The following is a 22747-nucleotide window of genomic DNA, read 5'->3' on the forward strand; positions in this document are numbered from 1 at the left end:
TTACTATCTGCTTCCACCACCCTTTCAGGCAGTGCATTCCAGATCATAACAACTCACTGCATAAAAAAATTTCTCCTCGACCTCCCCTGGTTCTTTTGCCAATTATCTTAAATCTATCTTCTCTGGTTACTGACCCCGCTGCCAGTGGAAACAATGTCTCCCTATCTACTTTATCAAAAGAGTTCATGATTTGAACACCCTATCAAATCTCCCCTTAACCTTCTCTGTTGCAAGGAACCCGAGCTTCTCCAGTCTCTCCATATGACTGAATCACCATCACCATCCCTGGGTATGTCCTGTCCCACCATCAGGACAGACCCACCAGTCAGGAGGGAGTGGCCCTGGGAGTCCTCAACATTGACTCTGGACCCCATGAAATCTCACGGCATCAGGTCAAACATGGGCAAGGAAACCTCGTGCTGATTACCACCTACCGTCCTCCCTCAGCTGATGAATCAGTCCTCCTCCATGTTGAACACCACTTGGAGGAAGCACTGAGGGTAGCAAAGGCACAGAATGTACTCTGGGTGGGGGACTTCAAAGTCCATCACCAAGAGTGTCTCAGTAGCACCACTACTGACCGAGCTGGCCGAGTCCTGAAGGACATAGTTGCCAGACTGGGCCTTCGGCAGGTGGTGAGCAAACCAACACGAGGGAAAAACCTACTTGACCTCATCCTCACCAATCTACCTGTCACAGATGCATCTGTCCATGACGGTATTGGTAGGAGTGACCACCGCACAGTCCTTGTGGAAACGAAGTCCCGTCTTCGCACTGAGGACACCATCCAACGTGTTGTGTGGCACTACCACCGTGCTAAATGGGATAGATTCAGAACAGATCTAGCAGCTCAAAACTGGGCATCCATGAGGCACTGTGGGCCATCAGCAACAACAGAATTGTATTCCAGCACAATCTGTAACCTCATGGCCCGGCATATTCCTCACTCTACCATTACCAACAAGCCAGGGGATCAACCCTGATTCAATGAGGAGTGTAGAAGAGCATGCCAGGAGCAGCACCAGGCGTACCTAAAAATGAGGTGCCAAACTGGTGAAGCTACAACACAGGACTACATGCATGCTAAACAGCGGAAGCAACATGCTATAGACAGAGCTAAGCGATTCCACAACCAAAGGATCAGATCAAAGCTCTGCAGTCCTGCCACATCCAGTCGTGAATGGTGGTGGACAATTAAACAACTAACGGGAGGAGGAGGCTCTGTAAACATCCCCATCCTCAATGATGGCAGAGCCCAGCACGCGAGTGCAAAAGACAAGGCTGAAGCGTTTGCAACCATCTTCAGCCAGAAGTGCTGAGTGGATGATCCATCTCGGCCTCCTCCTGATATCCCCACCATCACAGAAGCCAGTCTTCAGCCAATTCGATTCACTCCACGTGATATCAAGAAACGGCTGAGTGCACTGGATATAGCAAAGGCTATGGGCCCCGACAACATCCCGGCTGTAGTGCTGAAGACTTGTGCTCCAGAACTAGCTGCGCCTCTAGCCAAACTGTTCCAGTACATCTACAACACTGGCATCTACCCGACAATGTGGAAAATTGCCCAGGTATGTCCTGTCCACAAAAAGCAGGACATCATAAGGTCAGTAATGGGGATGTTCACTGATGATTGCACAGTGTTCAGATCCATTCACAACCCCTCAGATAATGAAGCAGTCCGAGCCTGCATGCAGCAAGACTTGGACAACATCCGGGCTTGGGCTGATAAGTGGCAAGTAACATTCGCGCCAGACAAGTGCCAGGCAATGACCACCTCCAACAAGAGAGAGTCTAACCACCTCCCCTTGACATTCAACGGCATTACCATCGCCGAATCCCCCACCATCAACATCCTGGGGGTCACCATTGACCAGAAACTTAACTGGACCAGCCACATAAATACTGTGGCTACAAGAGCAGGTCAGAGGCTGGGTATTCTGTGGCGAGTGACTCACCTCCTGACTCCCCAAAGCCCTTCCACCATCTACAAAGCACAAGTCAGGAGTGTGATGGAATACTCTCCACTTGCCTGGATGAGTGCAGCTCCAACAACACTCAAGAAAATCGACACCATCCAGGACAAAGCAGTCCGCTTGATTGGCACCCCATCCACCACCCTAAACATTCGCTCCCTTCACCACCGGCGCACCGTGGCTGCAGTGTGTATCATCCACAGGATGCACTGCAGCAACTCGCCAAGGCTTCTTCGACAGCACCTCCCAAACCCGCGACCTCTACCACTTAGAAGGACAAGGGCAGCAGGCACATGGGAACAACACCACCTGCACGTTCCCCTCCAAGTCACACACCATCCCGACTTGGAAATATATCGCCGTTCCTTCATCGTCGCTGGATCAAAATCTTGGAACTCCCTTCCTAACAGCACTGTGGGAGAACCTTCACCACACGGACTGCAGCGGTTCAAGAAGGCGGCTCACCACCACCTTCTCAAGGGTAATTAGGGATGGGCAATAAATGCCGGCCTCGCCAGCGACGCCCACATCCCATGAACGAAAAATTTAAAAAAAAGTCCCTCATCCCTGCTACCATTCTAGTAAATCTCCTCTGCACCCTCTCCAAGACCTTGACATCCTTCCTAAAGTGCGGTGCCCAGAATTGGACACAATACTCCAGCTGAGGCCTAACCAGTGTTTTATAAAGGTTTAGCATAACTCCCTTGCTTTTGTCCTCTGTGCCTGTTAATAAAGCCCAGGATCCTGTCTTTTTTAAAACAGCCTTCTCAACTTGCCCTGCTACCTTCAAAGATTTGTGTATGTACACCCCAGGTCTCTCTGTTCCTGCACCCCCTTTAAAATTGTACCATTTAATTTATATTGCCTCTCCTCGTTCTTCATTCCAAAATGCGTCATTTCGCACGTCTCTGCGTTAAATTTCATCTGCCATGTGTCTGCCCATTTCACCAGTCTGTTTATATCCTCCTGACATCTGTTACTATTCTCCTCACTGTTTACTACATTTCTGAATTTTGTGTTATCTGCAAACTTTGAAATTATGCCCAGTACACCCAAGTCCAGGTCATTTATTTATTTATTTATATACATACATATATATAAAAAATCAAAAAGAGCAACCGACCCCTGGGGGACACCAATGTGCACTTATCTCCGGTCTGAAAAACAACCGTTTACTTCTACTCTCTGCTTTCTGTTACGTAGAATTACACAGAATGTAGAGCACAGAGACAGGGCATTTGGTGCAACAGGCCCATGCTGGTGTTTATGCTCCACACGAGCCTCCTCCCTCCCGACTTCATCTAACCCTATCAGCATATCCTTCTATTCCTTTCTCCCTCATGTGTTTATCTAGCTTCCCCTTAAATGAATCTATGCTATTCACCTCAACTACTCCTCGTGGTAGCAAGTTCCACATTCTCACCACTCTCTGGGTAAAGAGGTTTCTCCTGAATTCCCTATTGGATTTATTAGTGACTATTTTATATTATGGCCCCTGATTTTTGTCTCCCCCACAAGTGGAAACATCTTCTCTACATCTACCCTATTAAACCCTTTCATAATCTTAAAGACCTCGATCAGGTCACCCCTCAAACTTCTCTTTTCTAGAGAAAAGAGCTCCAGCCTGTTCAATTTTTCCTGATCGGTATAACCTCTCAGTTCTGGTATCATCCTAGTTAATCTTTTTTGCACCTTCTCCAGTGCCTCGATTTCCTTTTTATAATATGGAGACCAGAACTGTTCACAGTACTCCAAGTGTGGTCTAACCAGGGTTCTATACAAGTTTAACATAACTTCTCTGCTTTTCAAATCTATCCCTCTAGAATTGACCCCCAGGGCTTGGTTTGCTTCTTTTTTGTGGCCTTATTAGCCTGCGTTGCTCCTTTGTGATTTGTGTGTCTGTACTCTTAGATCACTTTGCTTCTCTACCTCATGTAGATTCTCATTTTCCAAGCACTATGTTGCCTCCTTATTCCTCCTACCAAAATGCACCACCTCGCACTTACCTGTATTGAAATTCATTTGCAAATTACACGCCCATTCTGCAGGTTAATTAATGTCCTCCTGTATTTTGTCACAGTCCTCCTCAGTATTAACTACACCTCCCAATTTGGTGTTTCTTAGCCAATTTTGTATCCATACCCTTTTAATCCCATGGGCTTCAATTTTGGTAACAAGTCTATTATGTGGCACTTTATCAAATGCCTTTTGAAATTCCATCAGGACAAAACACAAATAAAAGACAAACATACCTTTCATGCTGTGAAAGGTCGGAGTAGTGTCAGTGTGCGGACAGAGCATCACCCCTCGTGTTTAACAGTAACTTCTGGGCTTTTGCAGGAAATAAATGGCTTGGCTGAAGAAATGGAATTCCTTCCAGCGAGTAACCAGAAGAAGTTGGAGAAACGCAGACCAAAAGAGGTGCTGCCAATCGTGGGGCTGATTATTGGGGCTGCTCTCCTGTCACTGATGATTGGACTCCTTGTTTGGCATTTTCACTGTAAGTACGACTCTACTCCTGGATCAGGACTGTGTCCTCAATGAGAAAGTAAAGGATTTCTCTCGAGTGTATGTGGAATCATAGAGAAAAGTGCACTTACAGACACTGCTAAATATCCAGAGCACAGTGCGCTTAGAGACACTGCTAAATATCCAGAGCACAGTGCGCTTAGAGACACTGCTAAATATCCAGAGCACAGTGCGCTAACAGGTCGATATCCTGAGCACGGTGCAGTTACAGACAGATCAATATCCAGAGCACAGCGGTATTACAGACAGAGCTAAATATCCAGAGCACACTGTTGTTACAGACAGAGCCAAATATCCAGAGCATATTGCACTTACAGGCAGGGCTAAATATCCCGAGCACAGTGCGCTTAAGATGAGGCTAAATATCCAGAGCACAGTGCACTTACAGATGAGGCTAAATATCCAGAGCACAGTGCGCTTAAGATGAGGCTAAATATATCCAGAGCACAGTGCGCTTAAGATGAGGCTAAATATATCCAGAGCACAGTGCACTTACAGATGATGCTAAATATCCAGAGCACAGTGTGCTTACAAATGAGGCTAAATATCCAGAGTACAGTGCACTTACAGGCGGAGCTAAATATCCAGAGCACTGCATTTCTAGACAGCTCAATATCCAGAGCATAGTGCACTTACAAACAGGGCCGAGTATTCAGAGCACAGTGCGCTTACAGACAGATCAATATCCAGAGCACAGTGCTTTTACAGACAGGTCGATATCCTGAGCACAGTACGCTTACAGGCAGGGCTAACTATCCAGAGCACATTGCACTTACAGAAAGAGCTAAATATCCAGAGCACAGTGCTATTACACAGCTAAATATATAGCGCACAGTGTGTTTACAAACAGAGTTAAATATCCAGAGGACAGCACTATTACAGACTGAGCTAAATATCCAGATCCAAAGCACATAGATGTGGTTTGGCAGTGGTGTAAGGCTGATAGAGGGTCTGGTGAAATGCTGAATGAAAACAGTGCTTATTGCTAACTCTGGTTTTGATCCCCATTAGTTCGGCCAGATAATCGAGTCAAGAAAATGTACAATGGTTACCTTAACATCACCAACAAGCAATTCATTGAGGAGCTGGAGGACTCCGATTCTGAAGCTTTTAAGAAACTCGCAGCCATAGTTGAGGATATGGTGAGTTTATGCTAGCACATCAAACACTCCCAGGGCAGGGACAGCACGGGTTAGATACAGAGTAAAGCTCCCTCCACACTGTCCCATCAAACACTCCCAGGGCAGGTACAGCACGGGATAGATACAGAGTAAAGCTCCCTCTACACTGTCCCATCAAACATGGGATCCAAGGGAAAGTGGCAAGCTGGATCCAAAATTGGCTCAGTGGCAGGAAGCAAAGGGTAATGGTCGACTGGTGCTTTTGTGACTAGAAGACTGTTTCCAGTGGGGTTCCTCAGGGCTCAGTACTTGGTCCCTTGCTTTTTCTGGTATATATCAATGATTTAAACTTAAATGTAGGGGGCATAATTAAGAAGTTAACAGATGATACAAAAATTGGCCGTGTGGTTGATAGTGAGGAGGAAAGCTGTAGACTGCAGGAAGATATCAGTGGACTGGTCAGGTGGGCAGAAAAGTGGCAAATGGAATTCAATCCGGAGAAGTGTGAGGTAATGCATTTGGGGAGGGCAAACAAGGCAAGGGAATACACAATAAATGGGAGGATACTGAGAGGTGTAGAGGAAGAGAGGGACCTTGGAGTGCATGTCCACAGATCCCTGAAGGTAGCAGGACAGGTAGACAAGGTGGTTAAAAAGGCATACGGGATACTTTCCTTTATTAGCCGAGGCATAGAATATAAGAGCAGGGAGGTTATGCTGGAACTGTATAAAACACTAGTTAGGCCACAGATTGAGTACTGTGTACAGTTCTGGTCACCACATTACAGGAAAGATGTGATTGCACTAGAGAGGATACAGAGGAGATTTACGAAGATGTTGCCAGGACTGGAGAATTTTAGCTATGAAGAAAGATTGGATAGGCTGGGGTTGTTTTCTTTGGAACAAAGGAGGCTGAGGGGAGATTTAATTGAGGTGTACAAAATTATGACAGGACTAGATAGAGTGGATAGGAAGGACCTATTTCCCTTAGCAGAGAGGTCACTAACCAGGGGGCATAGATTTAAAGTGATTGGTAGAAGGATTAGAGGGGAGCTGAGGAGAAATGTTTTCACCCAGAGGGTGGTGGGGGTCTGGAACTCACTGCCTGAAAGGGTGGGAGAGGCAGAAACCCTCATCACATTTAAAAGGTACCTGGATGTGCACCTGAAGTGCTGTAACCCACAGGGCTACGGACCAAGTGCTGGAAAGTGGGATTAGGCTGGGTAGCTCTTTTTCATCTGGCACAGACACGATGGGCAGAATGGCCTCCTTTTGTGCCGTAAATTCCTAGGATTCAATTCTATGAAACACTCCCAGGGCAGGTACAGCACGGGTTAGGTACAGAGTAAAGCTTCTACTGTGTAAACCTGCCTGGTTCTTGTCCAGAAGGATCTTGTCTGATGCCCTGCTCCTGGTGCTTTTTTAGAATGAGTTTTCAGTTGTAAAGTTCTTTGTTCAAGAAACTATTATTCCTGGTTACTTGATGCTGCGTGGTACAGGTACAGGTTTTTGGCCTTTGTCAGATCTATCTCTTGTGCTCAGCACTAAATGCCACTCCCATTCCCAATCCCCACTTGCTGTGACTGACTCACAACACCTGGTAATTTCGTTTCGCAAAGGGATTGGACACTAACCCGTTTTACTCTGATTCGCTGACTGAATTGGCACGAGTGCTCTTGTGACCTTGTATTTAGATGGTGGCAGAATAAATGCTCTCCCAGGCTACTAACCACAAATTGGATCTTTAACTTAGAGAGTGGACAGTTGTGGAAAATCAATACAGCAGATTTCACTGGATCACAGAAGTTTCATTTCCTCAGATACAAAGAATAATAAAACGTGACACTTCACCAACTGTTAATGACACTGCCTCAGGTGGAATATCACTAGCCTAACTTGTACATGAGACTTTGCCAACACAAAGTCTTCATCCTGTATCTCAAGGGCTCAGGAGAGCTGGGGGGCAGCATTGCTGACTCTTTGTACAAGTTGACTGTTCGCTCTGGGAATGGAATTGTCTATCAATCTATACCCCAACAGACATGCTGTGGGATTCCGTCTTTCTCCCTTCTGCTCCCAACCACTCGGCCACCTCCTGAATAAGGAGCCCCAGATCAGTAGGCCTTTGTCGCCCTGGCGACGCAGCCTTGTCATGAACCCTCGACTCGAGTCCATCGGGGCCTGATTCCAGGCACCGAGTGCCGTAATCGACTAACTTGAGAGTAAAGCGAGCAGCTTGTCTCACACCACCTACAGCAGGGGTTGCTGCCTGACTCTTTAAAGGTTTACTGCTGCAGATTAAAAATGGGTTCTGTTTGAAGTAAAAATACACCACGGTGGTATTTAATTTTCTCATTTCCTCTTTTCAATATTTTTTTTACTTTTTCAGCTTCAGAAAAATTACATGGCAATGGATGAAGTGGCCCCGTACTACGTCCGCTCTACAGTGACTGCATTCAGGTAGGCCCCTCACAGAGGGACACCTGCTCCTGGGGAGGGCTGAGTAGCTCAATCTCCCTGGGGTGCAGGTTCCACGGGTGCTGATTCTCGGGGTACAGGACCCACGGGTGCTGATTCTCGGGGTACAGGTTCCACGGGTGCTGATTCTCGGGGTACAGGTTCCACGGGTGCTGATTCTCGGGGTACAGGACCCACGGGTGCTGATTCTCGGGGTACAGTTTCCACGGGTGCTGATTCTCGGGGTACAGGACCCACGGGTGCAGATTCTCGGGGTACAGGACCCACGGGTGCTGATTCTCGGGGTGACGGTCCCACGAGTGCTGATTCTCGGGGTGACGGTCCCACGAGTGCTGATTCTCGGGGTGCAGGTTCCACGGGTGCTGATTCTCGGGGTGACGGTCCCACGGGTGCTGATTCTCGGGGTGCAGGTTCCACGGGTGCCGATTCTCGGGGTGCAGGTTCCACGGGTGCTGAGTCTCGGGGTGCAGGACCCACGGGTGCCGAGTCTCGGGGTGCAGGACCCACGGGTGCCGAGTCTCGGGGTGCAGGACCCACGGGTGCCGAGTCTCGGGGTGCAGGACCCACGGGTGCCGAGTCTCGGGGTGCAGGACCCACGGGTGCCGAGTCTCGGGGTGCAGGACCCACGGGTGCCGAGTCTCGGGGTGCAGGACCCACGGGTGCCGAGTCTCGGGGTGCAGGACCCACGGGTGCCGATTCTCGGGGTGACGGTCCCACGGGTGCCGAGTCTCGGGGTGCAGGACCCACGGGTGCCGAGTCTCGGGGTGCAGGACCCACGGGTGCCGAGTCTCGGGGTGCAGGACCCACGGGTGCCGAGTCTCGGGGTGCAGGACCCACGGGTGCCGAGTCTCGGGGTGCAGGACCCACGGGTGCCGAGTCTCGGGGTGCAGGACCCACGGGTGCCGAGTCTCGGGGTGCAGGACCCACGGGTGCCGAGTCTCGGGGTGCAGGACCCACGGGTGCCGAGTCTCGGGGTGCAGGACCCACGGGTGCCGAGTCTCGGGGTGCAGGACCCACGGGTGCCGAGTCTCGGGGTGCAGGACCCACGGGTGCCGAGTCTCGGGGTGCAGGACCCACGGGTGCCGAGTCTCGGGGTGCAGGACCCACGGGTGCCGAGTCTCGGGGTGCAGGACCCACGGGTGCCGAGTCTCCTATTCTTCCCGTGAGATCTTGTCACTTGTGATTTTGCTGAGAGTACATTACAGCCAAGCCTGATCATGTGATCGCTGACCTTACCACTGGTTCCTTTTGCACCTGGGGTCACTGGGTGACGATCAGCACCTGAACCCAGGTTGATTTCTCACCTCCCTAACTGGGTGTGTGGTTAATTGCAGATTGACTGGGGATTGGACCTGGGATCTTCCTGTCTCTGCGTCTTTGGTTTGTGTTGTACAGGAGCGAGAGGGCATCTTGTGAAATGTTGTCTTTTACACAGAGATTGGTGGGGAGTTGAAGGCGAATGGTATGTTGGCCTTCATTGCAAGAGGATTTGAGTACAGGGGCAGGGATGTCTCACTACAGTTATACAGGGCCTTGGTGAGACCACACCTGGAGTATTGTGTGCAGTTTTGGTCTCCTTATCTGAGGAAGGATGTCCTTGCCACGGAGGGAGTGCAATGAAGGTTTACCAGACTGATTCCTGGGATGGCAGGACTGACGTATGAGGAGAGATTGGGTCAACTAGGCCTATATTCACTAGAGTTTGGAAGAATGGGAGGTGATCTGATCGAAACATATAAAATTCTAACAGGACTAGACAGACTAGATGCAGGGAGGATGTTCCCGATGGCTGGGGAATCCAGAACCAGGGGTCACAGTCTCAGGATACGGGGCAGGCCATTTAGAACCGAGATGAGGAGAAATTTCTTCAGAGGGTGGTGAACCTGTGGAATTCTCTACCACAGAAGGCAGTGGAGGACAAGTCATTAGATGTATTCAAGAAGGAGATAGACATATTTCTTGATGCTAAAGGGATCATGGGATATGGGGAAAAAGCGGGAACAGGGTACTGAGTTAGACGATCAGCCATGATCATTTTGAATGGCGGAGCAGGCCCGAAGGGCCGAATGGCCTACTCTTGCTCCTATTTCCTGTGTTTCTATCTGCTGCCCAGTTAGATGCAGCCTCCGTGCCTCACGTTCCCTCAGTTCTTCGAGCTTTTGTGAACTGTTAAGAGTTGAATATTTGTGGGATCTGTCTGACCTGACTTCTCCCCTTCTCTCTGCAGTGAAGGATCTGTGATTGCTTATTACTGGCTGGAATGTCAGGTCCCACCAGAGAACGAGGCTGAACTGGATAAGGCCATTGGTGCTGCGTCTTTGTCGAAGCAAGGCAGGATTGGCATCAAAGATCCTTCCAAATTGCTGAGGGTTTCCAACATGGTGGTTGGCCGTACGTAATGCTCGTTTCCCAGTGTGTTCAGTCCAGGGTGGAAGGCTGGGTTTGATTGACAGTTCTGCCGTCGCATTGAGGGGCTTGCGGAGGTGGGGGAGGGGAGGGCGTCAGACGACGGGGAGAGGGGAGGGTGTGCGGGGGGGGGGAGGGGAGGGCGTGCGGAGGGCGTGCGGAGGGCAGGGGGGAGGGGAGGGCGTGCGGGGGTGGGGGGGAGGGCGTGCGGAGGGCGGGGGGGGGAGGGCGTGCGGAGGGCGGGGGGGGGGAGGGCGTGCGGAGGGTGGGGGGGGGAGGGGAGGGCGGGGGGGAGGGGCGGGCGTGTGGAGGGCAGGGGGGAGGGCGTCAGGCGGGGGGGAGGGGGGAGGGCATGCGGAGGGGGAGGGGAGGGCGTCAGACGGCGGGGGGGGAGGGGAGGGCCGGGGAGGGAGAATTCTGTCCCAGAATCGTGCTGATACTTTCACTGTTTGCGGTTCCAGGTGCCGACCCACGGAAGGTGAAGCCACCGAAGGACAGTAAGTACTGAAGCCACTGGGTGTGACCGGGCGATGGAACTGAGCAAGGACCTGCCCTCAGTCCGATTCTGTTTGCGGCGATCGGTGGGGTGTGTCTGGGTCTGGGGACTGGTCACCTGCTCGAAGTGGTTCCAGTGACTGCACTGCATGATCTGATGGAGCTGTTTGCCCGGTGGGGGGGGGTCAGTGAGCGGGGCGGGGGCGAGTGGGGTGGGGGGCGGTGGGTGGGGTGGGGGGGGGCGGGTGGGGCGGGGGGGGGGTCGGTGGGGGGTCGGTGGGGTCGGTGGGTGGGGGGGGGGTCAGTGGGCGGGGCGGGGGGGTCGGTGAGCGGGGGGTGGGCCCACTGCTGATGGAGGACCTGCCAGTCCCAGTGTTTTCTAATTCTTTTTATTCTCTCCGACAGAAAGCTGCTCTTACGACCTGCACGCGAAGCCTGGAGAAATCAGCACGTTCACCTCGCCGGGATTCCCTGATTCTCCCTACCCCGCCAATTCCTGGTGTCAGTGGGTAATCCGAGCAGATCCAGGCCACATCCTGGAACTCAACTTTGTGACCTTTGACCTGGAAAGGATCTGCCACAATGACTTTGTCACAGTCTATGACTCACTGAGTCCAATCGAAATCCGTGAAATAACAGAGTAAGTGCAGAGTCACGGGCCGCGCGCGCAGCGTCCCAAACAAAACGGGCAAATCAGAGAGAGTTTCAGTGTGCGGAGAGCCGCCCCACAGCGGGCAGGATTCTCTGTGCCACGTGCTGGTTGAACTCTCTCTATTTACACGTTTCCTGTTTCTGTCCAATGTTCCCCGGCCAGTTGTGTCACTCTGTCACGAGCAGGTACTTGGAAGGAACCTGATTGGCTGTGGGGGGAAGTCTGTGTTCCAGAGAGGGGGGGGCGAGGGAGGGGGATGAGGGGGAGCGGAGAGGTTTGCTCCCTTCTCCCACGTGTGACTATATCCAACACATGGCTCGCTCAGTTCCCTGTCCTGGTGAGTGCACAGTACCTGTGACAGGCTTTGAAGGAGAAATGGACCTCTCCCCCCATGATGTTTTGTGGGGTTGGAAGTCACTCCCTTGACGGTAATCCTCAGTCTGGGACAAGGATGTCTTAAACATCGATATAATCTATTCTGACACTCCAGTGCAGTACTGTGGGAGTGCTGTACATAAATCAGAAATAGGAGCAGGAGTAGGCCATACGGCCCCTCGAGCCTGCTCCGCCATTCAATCAGATCATGGCTGTTCCTGCCTCAACTCCACTTTCCTGCCCAATCCCCATAAGAAAATACGTACTGTGGGAGGTGCTGTCTTTTGATTGAGACGTTAAACTAAGGTCCGTTTGCCCCATCAAGTGGTTGTAAAAGATCCCAAGGCAGTATTCGAAGAGGAGGAGGGGAGTTCTCCTCGGTGGCCTGGCCAATATTTATCCCTCAACCAACGTCAATAAAATAGATTATCTGTTCATTATCACATTGCTGTTTGTGGGATCTTGCTGTGCGCAAATTGGCTGCTGCGTTTGCCGTGTTACAATAGTGACTACACTTCAAAAAAAAATTGTGAAACACTTTGGGATGTCCTGAGGTCACGACATAAATCCTTTTGTTTGCTGGTAAATGTCCTGTGACTGCCTACGGAGAGTGAGGACGGAGGGGGTCTCTCTGGGAGTGTAGGGATCTGAAGGTCACGACCCATCTAGTGGTAGAGGTGTGCAACTGCTGGCGTGACCGTGACCGTGACAGGGCCCTTTATAGTGGGGGGATCCTATCAAGACGCCACCTACAGGCATGGCTGAATGGTGCACAACATACATAGAAAATATCATGTATTGGACATTGACTGATTGGGCCCGTGCCGGCCCCCCTTTGTTCTCACTGACAGGCGCTGTGGCTCCTATCCTCCAACCAATGCCCTGAAATTAATGTCGTCTCGCAATGTGATGCTGGTGACACTGATAACGGACGAAGATCAAAATTACCCAGGATTCAAAGCAGAGTACAGACAGCTTCCAAAGCAAAGAGGTAAAAATCTCATCGAAGTCTGAACCCAAGAGTGAGCTGGGAGCAGGGCAGGGGACCGAGACCCAGGACCGGGACCCGAGCCAGCCTGGGACCATGGCAGGGGACCGGGACACGTGACCGGGACCCGAGCCAGCCTGGGACCATGGCAGGGACCGAGACCCAGGACCGGGACCCGAGCCAGCCTGGGAGCAGGGCAGGGGACCGAGACCCAGGACCGGGACCCGAGCCAGCCTGGGACCATGGCAGGGACCGAGACCCAGGACCGGGACCCGAGCCAGCCTGGGAGCAGGGCAGGGGACCGAGACCCGAGCCAGCCTGGGAGCAGTGCAGGGACCGGGACACACGATTCGAGCCAGCCCAGCAATGCAGCTCTTTCAGGGTTGGACTCCAGCTTAGTTTGTGGGGAATCCAGATCTGCCCTTGTTTTTCTGTTCCTGTAGTGAATGGCGGTACTTTTGGGGCGGGCGTATTTTAATGTGATGTAAACAAGGGAAGTATATTTTGCGATGTATTTTCCTCGTACACCTTTAGCAAAATTGGGCACCAGGGGTCAGGGAGGCCTGTGAGTCCCCAGTGACCAGTGCTGGTTTGGGGGGGCGGTGGGGGGGGTGATTGGTTTGAGCTGAGCGGTCAATCGGGAAACAATCCATGGCGTCGGTGAAACTGTCAGGAACGTGTTCGTCACGATTCCACAGGAAGGAGGGAAAATGAACACCGGAAAAATGTCACAGTGAGATTCCTTCCCTCACCCCCCCCTTTATATGGGATATCGCCCCCCCCCTTTGTGTGGGATATCGCCCCCCCCCTTTGTGGGATATCGCCCCCCCCTTTTTGTGGGATATCGCCCCCCCCCTTTGTGTGGGATATCGCCCCCCCCCTTTTTGTGGGATATCGCCCCCCCCCCTTTGTGTGGGATATCGCCCCCCCCTTTTTGTGGGATATCGCCCCCCCCTTTTTGTGGGATATCGCCCCCCCCTTTTTGTGGGATATCGCCCCCCCCCTTTGTGTGGGATATCGTCACCCCCCCCTTATATAGGATATCGCCCCCCCCCCTTTGTGTGGGATATCGCCCCCCCCCCTTTGTGTGGGATATCGTCACCCCCCCCTTATATAGGATATCGCCCCCCCCCTTTGTGTGGGATATCGCCCCCCCCCTTTGTGTGGGATATCGTCACCCCCCCCCTTATATGGGATATCGTCACCCCCCCTTTATATGGGATATCGTCACCCCCCCCCCCCTTATATGGGATATCGTCACCCCCCCCCCTTTATATGGGATATCGTCACCCCCCCCCCCTTTATATGGGATATTGTCACCCCCCCCCCCTTTATATGGGATATCGTCACCCCCCCCCCCTTTATATGGGATATTGTCAGCCCCCCTTGACCTCTAATAGAAGTTCGAGGACCAGACAGTGTTGAAACTCTGGTATTAACACTTTATTAAATCAAGTCAATGTGATAATTAAACACAACCCTTGTATTCATTGTATGAGATATTGGTACCAATTATAACATTATCACTCACACAGCAGAGATGCCTTCAGGAGATTGTGTGTCATCTTCACTGCTTACTCTAGCCTCAGCAAGACTAGAAATATCCCCAATGAGCCCCAGTTTCTGTACTTTTTATATGTTTAATTATGTTTTTTTTTATTCGTTCACGGGATGTGGGCGTCGCTGGCGAGGCCGGCATTTATTGCCCATCCCTAATTGCCCTCGAGAAGGTGGTGGTGAGCCGCCTTCTTGAACCGCTGCAGTCTGTGTGGTGAAGGTTCTCCCACAGTGCTGTTAGGAAGGGAGTTCCAGGATTTTGACCCAGTGACGATGAAGGAATGGCGATATATTTCCAAGTCGGGATTGTGTGTGACTTGGAGGGGAACGTGCAGGTGGTGTTGTTCCCATGTGCCTGCTGCTCTTGTCCTTCTAGGTGGTAGAGGTCGCGGGTTTGGGAGGTGCTGTCGAAGAAGCCTTGGCGAGTTGCTGCAGTGCATCCTGTGGATGGTACACACTGCAGCCACAGTGCGCCGGTGGTGAAGGGAGTGAATGTTTAGGGTGGTGGATGGGGTGCCAATCAAGCGGGCTGCTTTGTCCTGGATGGCGTCGAGCTTCTTGAGTGTTGTTGGAGCTGCACTCATCCAGACAAGTGGAGAGTATTCCATCACACTCCTGACTTGTGCCTTGTAGATGGTGGAAAGGCTTTGGGGAGTCAGGAGGTGAGTCACTCGCCGCAGAATACCCAGCCTCTGACCTGCTCTCGTAGCCACAGTATTTATATGGCTGGTCCAGTTAAGTTTCTGGTCAATGGTGACCCCCAGGATGTTGATTGTGGGGGATTCGGCGATGGTAATGCCGTTGAATGTCAAGGGGAGGTGGTTAGACTCTCTCTTGTTGGAGATGGTCATTGCCTGGCACTTGTCTGGCACGAATGTTACTTGCCACTTATGAGCCCAAGCCTGGATGATGTCCAGGTCTTGCTGCATGAGGGCTCGGACTGCTTCATTATCTGAGGGGTTGCGAATGGAACTGAACACTGTGCAGTCATCAGCGAACATCCCCATTTCTGACCTTATGATGGAGGGAAGGTCATTGATGAAGCAGCTGAAGATGGTTGGGCCGAGGACACTGCCCTGAGGAACTCCTAAAGCAATGTCCTGGGGCTGAGATGATTGGCCTCCAACAACCACTACCATCTTCCTTTGTGCTAGGTATGACTCCAGCCACTGGAGAGTTTTCCCCCTGATTCCCATTGACTTCAATTTTACTCGGGCTCCTTGGTGCCACACTCGGTCAAATGCTGCCTTGATGTCAAGGGCAGTCACTCTCACCTCACCTCTGGAATTCAGCTCTTTTGTCCATGTTTGGACCAAGGCTGTAATGAGGTCTGGAGCCGAGTGGTCCTGGCGGAACCCAAACTGAGCATCGGTGAGCAGGTTATTGGTGAGTAAGTGCCACTTGATAGCACTGTCGACGACACCTTCCATCACTCTGCTGATGATTGAGAGTAGACTGATGGGGCGGTAATTGGCCGGATTGGATTTGTCCTGCTTTTTGTGGACAGGACATACCTGGGCAATTTTCCACATTGTCGGGTGGATGCCAGTGTTGTAGCTGTACTGGAACAGCTTGGCTAGAGGCGCAGCTAGTTCTGGAGCACAAGTCTTCAGCACTACAGCTGGGATGTTGTCAGGGCCCATAGCCTTTGCTGTATCCAGTGCACTCAGCCGTTTCTTGATATCACGTGGAGTGAATCGAATTGGCTGAAGTCTGGCTTCTGTGATGGTGAGGATATCGGGAGGAGGCCGAGATGGATCATCCACTCAGCACTTCTGGCTGAAGATGGTTGCAAACGCTTCAGCCTTGTCTTTTGCACTCACGTGCTGGACTCCGCCATCATTGAGGATGGGGATGTTTGCAGAGCCTCCTCCTCCCGTTAGTTGTTTAATTGTCCACCACCATTCACGACTGGATGTGGCAGGACTGCAGAGCTTTGATCTGATCCGTTTGTTGTGGAATCGCTTAGCTCTGTCTATAGCATGTTGCTTCTGCTGTTTAGCATGCATGTAGTCCTGAGTTGTAGCTTCACCAGGTTGGCACCTCATTTTTAGGTACGCCTGGTGCTGCTCCTGGCATGCTCTTCTACACTCCTCATTGAACCAGGGTTGATCCCCTGGCTTGTTGGTAATGGTAGAGTGAGGAATATGCTGGGCCATGAGGTTACAGATTGTGCTGGAATACAATTCTGCTGCTGCTGATGGCCCACAGCGCCTCATGGATGCCCAGTTTTGAGCTGCTGGATCTGTTCTGAAACTATCCCATTTAGCACGGTGGTAGTGCCACACAACACGTTGGATGGTGTCCTCAGTGCGAAGACGGGACTTCATCTCCATGAGGACTGTGTGGTGGTCACTCCTACCAATACTGTCATAAACAGATGCATTTGCGACAGGTAGATTGGTGAGGATGAGGTCAAGTCAGTTTTTCCCTCGTGTTGGTTTGCTCACCACCTGCCGCAGGCCCAGTCTGGCAGCTATGTCCTTCAGGACTCGGCCAGCTCGGTCAGTAGTGGTGCTACCGAGCCACTCTTGGTGATGGACATTGAAGTCCCCCACCCAGAGTACATTTTGTGCCCTTGCTACCCTGAGTGCTTCCTCCAAGTGGTGTTCAACATGGAGGAGGACTGATTCATCAGCTGAGGGAGGGCAGTAGGTGGTAATCAGCAGGAGGTTTCCTTGCCCATGTTTGACCTGATGCCATGAGATTTCATGGGGTCCAGAGTCAATGTTGAGGCCTCCCAGGGCCACTCCCTCCTGACTGTATATCACTGTACCGCTACCTCTGGTGGGTCTGTCCTGCCGGTGGGACAGGACATACCCAGGGATGGTAACGGAAGAGTCTGGGACGTTGGCTGAAAGGTATGATTCTGTGAGTATGGCTATGTCAGGCTGTTGCTTGACTAGTCTGTGGGACAGCTCTCCCAATTTTGGCACAAGTCCCCAGATGTTAGTAAGGAGGACCTTGCAGCGTCGACTGGGCTTGGTTTGCCATTGTCGTGTCCGGTGCCTCGTGGTCCGATGCCGGGTGGTCCGTCCGGTTTTATTCTTTTTACTACTTTTCGTAGCGAGATTTTACAACTGAGTGTCTGGCTCGGCCATTTCAGAGGGCAATTAAGAATGAACCACATTGCTGTGGGTCTGGAGTCACATTTAGGCCAGACTGGGTAAGGACGGCAGGTTTCCTTCCCTAAAGGACATTAGTGAACCAGATGGGTTTTTACGACAATCCGGTAGTTTCATGGCCATGATTACTGATAGTAGTATTTTAATTCCAGATTTTAATTTAATTTAATTAATTAATTGAATTTAAATTCGCCAGCTGCCGTGGTGGGATTTGAACTCATGACTCTGGATTTTAGTCCAGGCCTCCGAATTACTCGTTCAGTAACATGACCACTATGCTACCGTACCCGTGTGCTTCTAAAATAATGTGTTATGTCAAACGGTTCTAACCAGGTTTGGGTAATCTCCCTTCAACAAGTCTGTGCAGTAAGATCTGTAACAGTGGGTATCAGTTATGGCCTTGCTCCCTATCTCCTTCCAATACACCCCTAACACAAGCCCATTCATCCCACATCACCTCCCGACAGTCACTGATTTACTATATCTTTTCATGAATGATTAATGAGGTCATTTCTCCAAGCCTGGCCTCGCATCGCCATTGCAGAGTAAGTGCTAATCTGTGGATATATTTTCTATTAGAAATATATGGCCATTGAACCCGTACACCTGTCCTTACAGGGGGCAACCAGTTGTGCCAAGGATGACATGGAAGCCCCCACTTCGCATTTTTAAATTCCCCCCACACCGGGAGCCCCAGTGGGTTGGGGATTCTGCACTGACCGGGACAGAAGCTCCTCTCTGCCATAGATTGTCTCTGAGTCATGGCTTCGACCCGCCATCAGACGTTGGCTTCGACCCGCCATCAGACGTTGGCTTCGACCCGCCATCAGACGTTGGCTTCGACCCGCCATCAGACGTTGGCTTCGACCCGCCATCAGACGTTGGCTTCGACCCGCCATCAGACGTTGGCTTCGACCCGCCATCAGACGTTGGCTTCGACCCGCCATCAGACGTTGGCTTCGACCCGCCATCAGACGTTGGCTTCGACCCGCCATCAGACGTTGGCTTCGACCCGCCATCAGACGTTGGCTTCGACCCGCCATCAGACGTTGGCTTCGACCCGCCATCAGACGTTGGCTTCGACCCGCCATCAGACGTTGGCTTCGACCCGCCATCAGACGTTGGCTTCGACCCGCCATCAGACGTTGGCTTCGACCCGCCATCAGACGTTGGCTTCGACCCGCCATCAGACGTTGGCTTCGACCCGCCATCAGACGTTGGCTTCGACCCGCCATCAGACGTTGGCTTCGACCCGCCATCAGACGTTGGCTTCGACCCGCCATCAGACGTTGGCTTCGACCCGCCATCAGACGTTGGCTTCGACCCGCCATCAGACGTTGGCTTCGACCCGCCATCAGACGTTGGCTTCGACCCGCCATCAGACGTTGGCTTCGACCCGCCATCAGACGTTGGCTTCGACCCGCCATCAGACGTTGGCTTCGACCCGCCATCAGACGTTGGCTTCGACCCGCCATCAGACGTTGGCTTCGACCCGCCATCAGACGTTGGCTTCGACCCGCCATCAGACGTTGGCTTCGACCCGCCATCAGACGTTGGCTTCGACCCGCCATCAGACGTTGGCTTCGACCCGCCATCAGACGTTGGCTTCGACCCGCCATCAGACGTTGGCTTCGACCCGCCATCAGACGTTGGCTTCGACCCGCCATCAGACGTTGGCTTCGACCCGCCATCAGACGTTGGCTTCGACCCGCCATCAGACGTTGGCTTCGACCCGCCATCAGACGTTGGCTTCGACCCGCCATCAGACGTTGGCTTCGACCCGCCATCAGACGTTAGCTTCGACCCGCCATCAGACGGAGGAATCGTGGCAGCAAACTGAAAATGTTATCAACTCGCTCGATATTGGTATCCTCCAGCCTCTGCTCCCCTGCAAAAGACCTCCTGCAGGCCCTGCCCCCAAGACATCCCCTCCCTCATATGGCCCTCCTCCATTAACCCTCCCATCGAAGCCCCTCCCTCTGGTCCATTAACTCTCCCTTCTGTACTTTTACTGTGGTCCCATGTTCCTGTGTTTAATTAATCGTATTTGATGTGGAATTTTATTGGAAGGTTTCATTTAAAAATGGAAGTGACCAGTACTATCATGACTCCTTGATCTGTAACATTTCCAGTTTGAGGCTGGCTCTCTCTCCACCGCCCCCCCCCCCCCCCCCCCCCCCCCGGGCTACGGGCACTAACCAGAGATGTGATTTGTTTCTGATAGAGTGCGGAAAGGTTCTGGAACAATCCGGGAATTTCTCTTCCCCGTATTATCCTGCATATTACCCGCCTCGAGCGGACTGCACCTGGACCTTGAGGGTAAGAGTGTGAACTGAGGGGGCAGTGGGAGGTGATTTGTTTGTGGGGGGAGGGGGCAGTGGGAGGTGATTTGTTTGTGGGGGGAGGGGGCAGTGTGGGGGGGGTGATTTGTTTGTGGGGGGAGGGGGCAGTGTGGGGGGTGATTTGTTTGTGGGGGGGAGGGGGGCAGTGTGGGAGGTGATTTGTTTGTGGGGGGAGGGGGCAGTGTGGGGGGTGATTTGTTTGTGGGGGGAGGGGGCAGTGTGGGAGGTGATTTGTTTGTGGGGGGAGGGGGCAGTGTGGGGGGTGATTTGTTTGTGGGGGGAGGGGGCAGTGGGGGGGGGGTGATTTGTTTGTGGGGGGAGGGGGCAGTGTGGGGGGTGATTTGTTTGTGGGGGGAGGGGGCAGTGTGGGAGGTGATTTGTTTGTGGGGGGAGGGGGCAGTGTGGGGGGTGATTTGTTTGTGGGGGGAGGGGGCAGTGTGGGGGGGGTGATTTGTTTGTGGGGGGAGGGGGCAGTGTGGGGGGTGATTTGTTTGTGGGGGGAGGGGGCAGTGTGGGGGGTGATTTGTTTGTGGGGGGAGGGGGCAGTGTGGGGGGGGGTGATTTGTTTGTGGGGGGAGGGGGCAGTGTGGGGGGGGTGATTTGTTTGTGGGGGGAGGGGGCAGTGTGGGGGGTGATTTGTTTGTGGGGGGAGGGGGCAGTGGGGGGGGTGATTTGTTTGTGGGGGGAGGGGGCAGTGGGGGGGGGGTGATTTGTTTGTGGGGGGAGGGGGCAGTGTGGGGGGGTGATTTGTTTGTGGGGGGAGGGGGCAGTGTGGGGGGTGATTTGTTTGTGGGGGGAGGGGGCAGTGTGGGGGGGTGATTTGTTTGTGGGGGGAGGGGGCAGTGTGGGGGGTGATTTGTTTGTGGGGGGAGGGGGCAGTGTGGGGGGTGATTTGTTTGTGGGGGGAGGGGGCAGTGTGGGGGGTGATTTGTTTGTGGGGGGAGGGGGCAGTGTGGGGGGTGATTTGTTTGTGGGGGGAGGGGGCAGTGTGGGGGGTGATTTGTTTGTGGGGGGAGGGGGCAGTGTGGGGGGTGATTTGTTTGTGGGGGGAGGGGGCAGTGGGGGGGGGTGATTTGTTTGTGGGGGGAGGGGGCAGTGGGGGGGGGGTGATTTGTTTGTGGGGGGAGGGGGCAGTGTGGGGGGGTGATTTGTTTGTGGGGGGAGGGGGCAGTGTGGGGGGTGATTTGTTTGTGGGGGGAGGGGGCAGTGTGGGGGGGTGATTTGTTTGTGGGGGGAGGGGGCAGTGTGGGGGGTGATTTGTTTGTGGGGGGAGGGGGCAGTGTGGGGGGTGATTTGTTTGTGGGGGGAGGGGGCAGTGTGGGGGGTGATTTGTTTGTGGGGGGAGGGGGCAGTGTGGGGGGGGGTGATTTGTTTGTGGGGGGAGGGGGCAGTGTGGGGGGTGATTTGTTTGTGGGGGGAGGGGGCAGTGTGGGGGGGGGTGATGCCTGGGTCTGGACATTCACTGGTGCTGCTGGTAATTGTGGTCTGAGTTTTTCTAAATTCGCGGAATACTTAAAGCAGCTGGAATGAAACCCAGCGCTGGGCCCCCGCCTCGACCCCCGCCTCGACCCCCGCCTCGACCCCCGCCTCGACCCCCGCCTCGACCCCCGCCTCGACCCCCGCCTCGACCCCCGCCTCGACCCCCGCCTCGACCCTTCCCCCCTCCGTTATTGCCGCTCACAAGGTACAAAGATAATTTTGTAAAATGCTCTGCTTGGCTACGGCTGAGTGTTTTATACCGAGTTTTCTCTGCACTGTTGTGGTGTTGACCAACTCCTTTCAGCAAGTGAGTAAACTACAGTGTGTGATTGGAGTCGCTCTCTGTCAGCGCGCGCCCCGGGCCCCTGTCAGCGCGCGCCCCGGGCCCCTGTCAGCGCGCGCCCCGGGCCCCTGTCAGCGCGCGCCCCGGGCCCCTGTCAGCACGCGCCCCGGGCCCCTGTCAGCACGCGCCCCGGGCCCCTGTCAGCGCGCGCCCCGGGCCCCTGTCAGCGCGCGCCCCGGGCCCCTGTCAGCGCGCGCCCCGGGCCCCTGTCAGCGCGCGCCCCGGGCCCCTGTCAGCGCGCGCCCCGGGCCCCTGTCAGCACGCGCCCCGGGCCCCTGTCAGCACGCGCCCCGGGCCCCTGTCAGCACGCGCCCCGGGCCCCTGTCAGCACGCGCCCCGGCCCCTGTCAGCGCGCGGACTGTATCTCGAGATCTCTGCACTCTCTCCCCAGGGGAGCCCTGTTCAGTGTTGGTCCTTTTCCTGCTCAGGTTCCTCGCTCGAAGCGGCTGAAAGTGACGTTCCGCATGTTCCTCCTGCAAGAGCCGCACAGTGGGGCCTGCAAGGACTACATAGAAATAAATAACCAGAGGTGAGTCCTTCAAACTGGACATGGTCCTGTGCTCACAACCACCTGAGATAGGTGTGGATCTGTGGAGCAATAACTTGAGGAAGGGGCTTATTGAGTGGGCTGATTTAGACCCGGGCTAAACAGTGGGGTTGGGGGAATCAGTGCTTGCTGGCTGTGGGGGAAGGGGACTGGCTGCTGGGGATGGCAGGGTGGGGGCCGGGGACTGGCTGCTGGGGATGGCAGGGTGGAGGCCGGGGACTGGCTGCTGGGGATGGCAGGGTGGGGGCCGGGGACTGGCTGCTGGGGATGGCAGGGTGGGGGCCGGGGACTGGCTGCTGGGAATGGCAGGGTGGGGGCCGGGGACTGGCTGCTGG

The 22747-nt window shown here is 53.6% G+C and overlaps 1 protein-coding gene across 1 annotated transcript in view; it reads left to right on the forward strand.

The window, feature by feature from the left end:
- Positions 1 to 22747, forward strand: part of LOC137301353 (suppressor of tumorigenicity 14 protein homolog) — a 92325-nt gene that overhangs the window by 31029 nt on the left and 38549 nt on the right. The window contains exons 2-10 of the mRNA XM_067970796.1: positions 4317 to 4476; positions 5517 to 5647; positions 8015 to 8085; positions 10331 to 10494; positions 10971 to 11006; positions 11410 to 11644; positions 12883 to 13022; positions 19926 to 20020; positions 22294 to 22394. Of these exons, the coding sequence (XP_067826897.1) occupies positions 4317 to 4476; positions 5517 to 5647; positions 8015 to 8085; positions 10331 to 10494; positions 10971 to 11006; positions 11410 to 11644; positions 12883 to 13022; positions 19926 to 20020; positions 22294 to 22394 (1133 nt within the window). The remainder of the gene's footprint in view (positions 1 to 4316; positions 4477 to 5516; positions 5648 to 8014; positions 8086 to 10330; positions 10495 to 10970; positions 11007 to 11409; positions 11645 to 12882; positions 13023 to 19925; positions 20021 to 22293; positions 22395 to 22747) is intronic.

Source organism: Heptranchias perlo, chromosome 33 (genome assembly GCF_035084215.1).
Source record: "Heptranchias perlo isolate sHepPer1 chromosome 33, sHepPer1.hap1, whole genome shotgun sequence".
NCBI classification, from domain to species: Eukaryota; Metazoa; Chordata; class Chondrichthyes; order Hexanchiformes; family Hexanchidae; genus Heptranchias; species Heptranchias perlo.